The sequence below is a fragment of the Meleagris gallopavo genome, chromosome 2, assembly GCF_905368555.1.
Source record: "Meleagris gallopavo chromosome 2, MGAL_WU_HG_1.1, whole genome shotgun sequence".
NCBI classification, from domain to species: domain Eukaryota; kingdom Metazoa; phylum Chordata; class Aves; order Galliformes; family Phasianidae; genus Meleagris; species Meleagris gallopavo.
The window spans coordinates 87,545,326-87,554,637 of NC_139405.1; the positions used below are offsets into that span (position 1 = coordinate 87,545,326).

Genomic DNA, 9,312 nt, shown 5'->3' on the forward strand with positions numbered 1-9,312 from the left:
TTGGATTAGGGGTGTTCCTGTGTGGAGCCAGAAGTTGGACTCGATGGTCCTTGTGGGTGCCTTCCAACTCGGGATATTCTCTTATGCCATGAGAGAAATACGTCACACCCTGGAAGGAGGACGTAACTTGTTCTCTCTGTGTTGTGTCAGCTCCTCCCGTTTCTCCCACTTCTTTCCAGGCAGTAGAAGCCAATTGGTTAACTTTCAACCCCAACTGTTTTCCTGCAATTTCAGTGGCTTGGAATTGACTGTACAGGGGAAGAACCAGATGTGAGATGAAGAAATGAGGCATGCATACAGAAGTGCGACAGTTCTGGATTGTGGTGTGTGCATTAGAGAAGGAAGGAGCTCAGAGATTTGAGGGGCAGCAGTGGGAGACTAAATGAGCAGAGCAAGTTGTTCCCCGTGCTGGGACCGAATAGGGAAAAGAAGGGGGACAAAGACAACGAGAAACGCCTGGTACCCCGTGGTGCTGGTCACAAAACAATGGCAGACTGCCCCATGCAGTGCCTCACTTGGATGTGTCTGCAGTCTTGGAAGCTTGACTACCCTACGTTCTCCTACAAATGGACCTTGAGCTTGTTTGGAGGTTCTAGCAGGGGAGCGCAGCTACCGTATACCCTTGACCGATGAACGGTACCGTCTCTATCGGGGAAGGTCGTCCTCTTCGACCGAGCGCGCAGCTTCGGGAGGGACGCACATGGAGCGGTGAGGGAGGAAGGGGACACCCGCCTAGCCAGCCAGATCAGCCGAATCAACCCTGGCGATCAATGGGGTGACAGATGTCGCAGCCAGATCGCCCTCACATCCAGAGCTACAAGCCGCCCGAAGTATAATATAAAGGCCAATATCTACAAGTCCTTATGGTCATGGTGATATATGGTGAGTCTGGAACTCCCAGAAAATGGGCGGCAGAAGCATGTCTCAGTGCTATTTCAGGTCTAAACGCTTCCGCTCTAAAATTCTCGGCGCACGTTAACGTTCTTTCTCACTCCGCTTTCCACCCAGCAGGCCTTGCGCGTTATGCAAAGCAGAGCCTTCCCACTGGCGGGCTGCGGGGGGCCGTGCCGGCCGCGCTGCCTTGGGGGGCGGCACCGGGAGGGCTCGGAGCGCTCACCCCGCGCTCTGCGTGACACTGAGCCTCCCGCGGCCGTGCGCTCCGAACCCACCGGCTCCTGGGCAGCGACCTGCGGCGGGGGTACGTGTGACCCCGACCCTGCGAGGCGGGGGGTGTGCGGGGCGTCGGGCGGGAAGCGGCTCTCAGCGAGCGTGTCGAGCCGGGACTGAAAACGGCTTCCCGTGCTCGTGCGCGGGTGTTTCTGGTGCTCTGACACAAGGGTGCCCGGCTTGGAAAGCCTCTGTGAACCGTTATGTCGCTTTGGTTAGCGGCCGGCGCGGGCTGCCCGGGGAGTGGCGGAGTCACCGTCCTGGGAGGGATGATTCTATGGCTCTGTTAACACTTTTGCTGATGTACTCAGTGGCAACTCTTGTTATCTCCTGCTTAGCATCTGATGCTTCCTTTTTCAGGGTTTGAGGGGAACTGCGACCATGCCACAATAAAACCAAGTCTGTACAGACAGCAGCTTTACTGAAATGTTTTGTCTGAAATTAACCCAATTTTCTGTCCTGTGGATGACTTGTGAACCAATATCCCAAGAGCCATCTATTTTTTGAATAATTTATTAAAGGATTTCTTTTACATCTTCAGGTAAAGGAAGTCTGAAGCCATGACTGCAAAACCCGTACTCTACTACTTTGATGGAAGAGGCAAAATGGAGTCGATCCGCTGGCTGCTGGCTGCAGCTGGGGTCGAGGTTTGTCCCATCTTTGTAACATTTTTCTGTGTGTTCTAAGCTTGTCTGTGAGTCAGAACATGGGTCATTAACCAAAGAAGTACCCCTAGATGCAATAGGAAGTACTGGCTATTCATTTAATGCAATCGGTTTAGGTGCGCAAAAGTTTAAGTTTCATCTCTTCTCAAACATGACACTATCATCCAAAACTGTGCTTAATGCAAGAACAATTAATGATTAAGCCTTCTTAAAGTTCCTTACCCAGCACTATTGAGCTTAATGAGATATTTGTTCTGGGCATAACAAATATAATGTGCGCCAAGGCAAACAGCAATTAATTTGCTTTGTTTGGTCTTTATCTTTTTGGTTGGAATGCTTATTCAAGGATTTTTATGTTTTCTTTCCATCCTTTGCCATCTTCAACCACAGTGATCATAACTACATCACACATATCACAGGCAATTCTGCGTCTGTTTGTTTTTCATCTGATGAATAATTCATTTTCAGATGTCCTAAGTACACTTCTGCATTAAGCTTCCTGCTTGGCATAATTGCTGAACATCATTTTGCAAAGGATTTGTTTTAACTTTCTAAGAATTTATCAGTCTCAAATCAACCTACTGCACTGCAGAGCTCTTTTCCACATATCAGAAAGCACTGTAAGGACAGCCTGCTCTGTCCTGTTGAGTGTCTCAGATTAAATTCCCTCTTCAAAACCAAATAAAACATCCTCACTCTGGTTCTTAATGCCAGATTTTCTACTGGAGTTGCCTTTAGCAGCATTTCTCAAACTAAGGGTGCACAGCCCCCTGCGCTGGTAGATAGGGATGAGGAACAGAATAGGCCCTGCATGATGGTTTTGGACCTGCTCCTAAAGCTGAATGCTCACAAATCCATGGGGCCGGATGGATTGCACCCTAGTGTGCCAAGGGAGTTGGAGGATGTAGTTACCAAGCCACTCTCCATCATCCTTCAGCAGTCCTGGCTAACCGGGGATGTCCTGATGAGTTGGAGACTGGCAAATGTAACACCCATCTTCAAAAAGGGTCAGAAAGATGATCCTGGTAGCTACAGGCCTATCAGTCTCACATCAGTGCCAGGGAAGGTTATGGAACGGATAATCTTGGGAGCCATCATGGACCAATTAAAGGTCAACCAAGGGATCAGGCCCAGTCAGCATGGGTTTACGAATGGTAGATCTTGTCTGAATAATCTGATTTCATTCTATGACAAGGTGACCCGCTTAGTGGATGAAGGTAAGGCTGTTGATGTGGTCTACCTGGACTTAGTTTGACACTTAGTTTGACACTGTCTCCTACAGCATTCTCATGGAGAAGCTGACTGCCCACAGTTTGGATGGGCATAGGCTCCACTGGGTGAAACACTGGCTGGATGGCTGCACTCAAAGAGTTGTGGTCAGTGGAGTTAAATCCAGTCAGCAGCCGGTCATGAGCGGTGTCCCCCAGGGCTCGGTACTGGGGCCGCTTCTATTTAACATCTTTATTAATGATCTTGATGAGGGCATTGAGTGCACCATCAGTAAGTTTACAGATGACATCAAATTGGAAGGGAGTGTTGATCTGCCTGAGGGGAGAAAGGCACTACAGAGGAACCTGGATGGACTGGATTGATGGGCCAAGGTTAATGGCATGAGTTTCAATAGGGCCAAGTGTCGGGTCACAACAACCTCAGGCAACCTGACAGGCTTAGGAAGGAGTGGCTGGAAAGCTGCCTGATAGAAAGGGACCTTGGTGTACTGATGGACAGAATATGAGTCAGCAGTGTGCCCAGGTGGCCAAGAAAGCCAATGGCATCCTGGCTTATATCAGGAATGGTGTGGTGAGCAGGACTAGGGAAATCATCCTGTCCCTGTACTCGGCACCGGTGAAGCCTCTCCTCAAGTACTGCATTCAGTTTTGGGCACTTCAGTACAGAAAGGACATGGAGGTGCTGGAGCAGGTCCAAAGAAGGGCAACAAGGCTTGTGAAGGGCTTGGAAAATATGCCCTATGAGGAGAGACTGAAAGAACTGGGGCTGTTTAGTTTGGGGAAGAAGAGGCTGAGGGGAGACCTTATTGCTCTCTTCCAGTACCTGAAAGGTGCTTACAGCGAGAGCAGGGTTGGTCTCTTCTCACTGGTGACAGGTGACAGGATGAGGGGAAATGGCCTTAAGTTGTGCCTGGGGATGCTTAGGTTGGGTATCAGGAAGCACTTCTTTCCAGAAAGGGATGTTCAGCACTGGAATAGGCTCCCCAGGGAGGTGGTTGAGTCACCATCCCTGAATGTGTTTAAAAACCATTTGGATGTGGTGCTGAGGGACATGATTTAGCAGAAGGTTGTTAGAGTTAGGGTAGTGTGGTTAGGTTATGGTTGGACTTGATGATCTTTAAGGTCTTTCCAACCTGAGCAATTCTTTGATTCTAAGAGATTTTCCCAATGCTTCTGCCCTTGAATTTTTCTCCCTTAGGGCCATGTCTGGAACGTAGAGGCCAGAGCGTGTATTTCTTTGTTAAGCACCACCCAAGTTTGTGTGCTCTAGAAATGTGTAAAGATGCTCATTTCTTTTTCTTCCCTATTCTTTTCTTTTACTTTTTTTTTTCCAGTTTGAAGAGGTGTTTTTGGAAACACGAGAGCAGTATGAGAAACTCCTGCAAAGTGAGTACATATGAGACCTAAAGATAAGTGTGAGCAGGTTCTGCCCAGACCCAGAGAAGAAGGTTGAAGACTGTGTGGACTGACTTCCACATGGAAGAGAGGGAATCTGAACAGAGCTTTGAGCAGCTGCAGAGACTGAATGTTTTCCACATGTGGGCAGGCACAACTGAAAACTGAATGTTCTTCCAACTTGCAGCTTCACAGTCCTCTTGGCTCCTTTGTTTGTGTGTGCTGCTGCCAAAACTTTGTTGGCAAAAATTCATCTTAGGTGCAGTTTCTGGCTGGCCTGACTTCTTTCTGAGTCTTCAGCGTTACAGCAGTTGTTTGTCAGTTGGACATAAAATATAGTGGACCCTGAGTCTTTGTAAATCTTTCTTTGAAACAGCTTTGCCAGGATTCTTGGATTCTCATTCCCAAGAAAAACAGCATTGTGAAGTTAATCCCATGGCAATGTTGTCCAACAATCTTATTCCAGGCTTCAGCATCTTGCATATGCTTATCCTAAAAGTCCATGGAATGCCTTGCTTTAGCTTAAGATACAGGTTATAAGGAAGAGATTTTATAATCTAACATTTGCTTCATCTGTGTTTTAATAGTAGAAAATAAATACATTTTAATGTATTTAGAATTAGTTTATGTCAGCTAAGCTTCTTACTTAATGTGTTTAGTGTCATGATTGTCCAAATTATATTTCAATTTCAGCATAAGAGCTGTTGTACACATCCTCACCTGCACTTTCTCTGAACTTTGGTTTTTAAAGCAAGGTTAACAACCCTCAGTTATTCCATTCTTCACTTTAATTTGTCTTAATTTACTGTTTGCATGGAAACATGCCAATTTAGTAAAAAGACTCCCTAGAGCAAGCTCAACATAAAAATGACACTCTTATGAAGACAGGAAGAAATCTGACATAGAGGTACCAATACAGTAATATGTGTTTCTCTTTCTTTAGGTGGAGTCCTCATGTTCCAGCAAGTGCCCATGGTGGAGATCGATGGGATGAAGTTGGTGCAGACCAGAGCCATCCTCAACTACATCGCAGGGAAATACAACCTCTACGGGAAAGACCTGAAGGAGAGAGCCCTGTACTGTACCAGTACTACTCTTCTTGAAAACATTATAGTAGCTTAGATACATGTAGAATAAACTGTATATTTGCATAGTCAGAGAACCACATTTGCTTTGGTGATGCGTAATTTGCAGTCAGACTGACAGGCCACAGTTAAATGCAATCCAACTAATTTGTTCTGATCAGTTTATTTCGACATAAAAAATACTTGATATGTAGGCTCATTGTCTAGTAAAATATTAATATAACTTGACAGAGGTATTCAAGAGGTGACTAAATACTGAACTATTTCTGCATATGGAAATTCAATTTTAACACTGTGCAAATCTGTGCTTGTGGAGGCACAAGCCTATTTATGTTTTGTTGTTTGTTTTTAAGGATTGACATGTATGTTGGGGGAACAGATGACCTTATGGGCTTCTTATTGAGTTTCCCGTTCTTATCAGCTGAGGATAAGGTGAAACAATGTGCCTTTGTAGTTCAGAAGGCTACAAGCAGGTACTTCCCAGCATATGAAAAGGTATGTAGGAGAATCGTTTCCTATGTTTCATTTTTATTTTTAACCACAGTAACAAACAGTTATTACTACAATTTCAAAAATGCTTTCAAGTTTCCCCAGGCAGATGTAAGAGGAGCACTTCCACGCAATGAAGTCTTCTAATCTAAATGGCCTGATGCATAGGCCAAGTTGAGATCTCCGTGTTTATCTTGCTGATCTCTATTTTCTCATTGAAGCTGTAACAGAGTTAAATGTATCTATCTATCTATCTATCTATCTATGTAAAGATTTCTTAGTCTGTAAATTCCAATATGATATAGTATGTGGCGTTACCTGGGGCAATAGGAAGGAAGGATGGGTAAGAGAAACCCTGGGATTCCAGACTGCTGCTGGGAGGACTGCTCACAGATAAACTGATCAGTGATTGCAGGCATTGAGCTAACATCTCCCACTCTGGGAGTATCCCTAGTGCCATGGGAGAAAAAGGTGAATAGAACAGAATTGTTACCAAAGGTGGACCTGAGCATTTTGAAAAGATAATTCCATCTGCTTATCCACTTTGGAACATTTTCATTTCTGACATCTCTAGGTTTTGAAAGACCATGGCCAGGACTTTCTTGTTGGCAACCGTCTCAGCTGGGCAGATATTCATCTTCTTGAAGCCATTTTAATGCTAGAAGAGAAGAAGTCAGATGCTCTCTCGGGATTTCCTCTGTTACAGGTGATTTACATTAACAATATACTCTATGGCTGGAGGTATGGTAGAGAGACATTTCAAAGTCTGTTTTGTGTGGACAGTTCCATAAGACAAAGAGTGTCTGTCACTCCTCTTTTATTGTAGTCTTGCTCTGCTTGCTTTAGGATGAATGTCCTAATAAGATTCATCTACAGAATGTATTACTGTTTAGAGTAATTGCTATAAAGCCTGAAGAAAGCCACTCTCCTTTTTTTTGGTTGCTTTTTTCCCCCTTCTCAGCAGCTCTGTGATGCCAGAAGCAGAACGTATTTTCTAGATTAAGATATGATTTGAGAAGAATACGCATCTGAAACCACAAATAACTATTTCCACATCATTGTACCTCAATACAAGGTGGAGGGCTGTTTAATCACTATTTAAAATGAGGTTGGGGTGAGAGAAGGTAAATTTACCCATAGCTAAGATGTTATTTCTTTTGTCTTGCATTTGCAAACCACTTTTTAAAGGATGTTGATGACTTCATTAGGAAGACTGAGATGAATATATGCAGAGGTCTCATCAGTATTTCCTGTACTGACGGAGCAGTACCGCACATGTATCATTAACAGTATCTCCAGCAGCAGCTGATACTGTTTGCTTAATGATTTCTGTCAGTGCTCCCCCTTCAGTCAAATCCTCCACTTACACAAATGAGTGTGTTTTTTCTCTTGTTACATTGCTTTTTAAATGCAATGTTCTTACCGTTTCCCTTTTAGGCATTTAAAAAAAGGATAAGCAGCATCCCCACAATCAAGAAGTTCCTAGCGCCTGGAAGCAAGAGAAAACCTATTTCTGATGATAAATACGTGGAGACTGTGAGGAGGGTTCTCCGGATGTATTATGATGTAAAACCAAATTAGGGGGCTTGTCTAAAACAAGGGCTGTTCTTAGTTGAAGAGAGCTACCAGATGGCATAATTAAACTGTGCAGAGAAGGTGAGGAGGCATTTGAAAGTAGTTGTAATGAGCAGTACCTTGAATTCTCTGATACAAAATACAGCATACAAGTATTTTGCTTACTAATATAACTCTTTACTACTAATCCATTCTTTATATTTTTCTGGTAATTGCTACCGATTGAAATGGCATCAGATGTGCCATTTTCCAGCAGTCTCACCAGAAGAGGGAAAAACAAAAGTGAAAGATATGTGAATTGCTGACTGACAGCTCCAGCATCTTGTGGTTAGCTCTGAGAGTCTAGATCAGGTTTCTGTATGATTAATTCTGATTCAAGTCCTTAGTGATTTTAGGTTCACTTTAGGAAATGAAACAAACGGCTTTTAAAGAATGTAGGACAGAGATGTTCCTCTTGCCAGATATATTGGATGTTATTGATGTGTGAAGTCCCACTGCTGTGCCTTCATAACTAAGCTGTATATTAATTACTGAATCGGGAAATAAAATGACTGCCAAATGTCATATGTGTATAACTGACCTATCTAGAGGACCTATTCTAATAAATAAACTCATTATTCTTACATGTGCTTGTTGTCATGTTTGTCTCATGAATGAAGGTTGAGGTTTGCAAATTGTTGTAACTTGTCTTTGGGGATATATTCTTTACGGTTGATTTGAAGGAGATCCTTATCAACCTGAAATGAAAATCTTATCAAGATCCTTATCAACCTACTCATGAAAAAAACATTTCTTTTGCATTTATAAACCAAAGAAAGGAGATGGTAGGTGGTAAGTCATCACATGAACCTGCTGTAGTTTCTACCTAAGCTCTGATAACTCCCAAACTCAAAATGTTAGTTAGGTATTTTCCTCTCTCTGTTACTTGAATGGCAAATGTTTTTAATCATTTAAGTAAATGACACTGGTTGGAAGGGTTGCTTAATAGAATGCTATCTTAGGCTTTCATAGTTTGTATAGTTCTGTATTAATTATATAGTTTAAAAGATTTCTGCTCAATCTCCAGTGTCACTGCTTAATTCCTGAGTTGGCTGTATGTTGAGAAATGGGATGCTTCTTGACCTTGTACTGCAGCAAATACACTTGAGTAAATCTTGATGAATGAATTGCCCACTAGGGAGCTGTCTCACAGCTTCAGAGCAACTGAAGTTCTCAGCACTATGAAAGCCAGAAGAATAGTAAGATGCCAAATGCAGGCAAAATGTGTCCCCTTGCAAGGGTTCTGAAGCCTTTACTGTGCACCCTACTCATAGTGAATAGTTCAGGCTGTGGCAGGAAGATCAAGGAGCTGCAAGCACCGACACCTCGCACATCAGCATATGCTTTGACATGGAATGAAGGAGCTTGTTCCTTGGCTGATTTCCAAAAGGGACATGTGGGTTCCTGGACCTGGAGGTAGCCCTGGAACTAATGCCACTGAGTCAGGCACTGATCTGAGGTTCAAAAGGGGCTTTTCTGATCATGCAGATTTTGGGGCTAGAATGTCCTAGATTTAGGAGGAGTAAGCTGCTGTTCCATTATAATCTCATTTTCTTATATTTTTTAGTATGTAAGTAGCCATTTATGAGCCTGAAAGTCACTTAGAGGACAATTTCCCTTTCTTTCTTGTTGACACCAGCACATTATGATGTTTGGTATACTTGTTGC

General features: G+C 43.6%; 1 protein-coding gene across 2 annotated transcripts; it reads left to right on the forward strand.

Moving 5' to 3' along the window:
- The first annotated feature begins 1,044 nt into the window (after positions 1-1,044).
- Positions 1,045-8,230, forward strand: GSTA4 (glutathione S-transferase 3). Of its 2 annotated transcripts, XM_085216929.1 has the most exons (7): positions 1,045-1,198; positions 1,709-1,814; positions 4,396-4,447; positions 5,400-5,532; positions 5,895-6,036; positions 6,605-6,736; positions 7,468-8,230. In XM_085216929.1, exons 2-7 carry the CDS (start codon positions 1,728-1,730, stop codon positions 7,609-7,611), a joined length of 690 nt encoding a protein of 229 aa, XP_085073055.1. In that variant the 5' UTR covers positions 1,045-1,198; positions 1,709-1,727; the 3' UTR covers positions 7,612-8,230.
- The last annotated feature ends 1,082 nt before the right edge of the window (positions 8,231-9,312 follow it).

Coding starts and splice junctions, on each gene's coding strand:
- GSTA4 (XM_085216929.1), top strand. CDS start 1,728: ATGACTGCAAAACCCGTACTCTACTACTTTGATGGAAGAGGCAAAATG. Junction 4,448..5,399: donor GTATGAGAAACTCCTGCAAA/GTGAGTACATAT, acceptor CTCTTTCTTTAG/GTGGAGTCCTCATGTTCCAG. Junction 6,737..7,467: donor CGGGATTTCCTCTGTTACAG/GTGATTTACATT, acceptor TTTCCCTTTTAG/GCATTTAAAAAAAGGATAAG.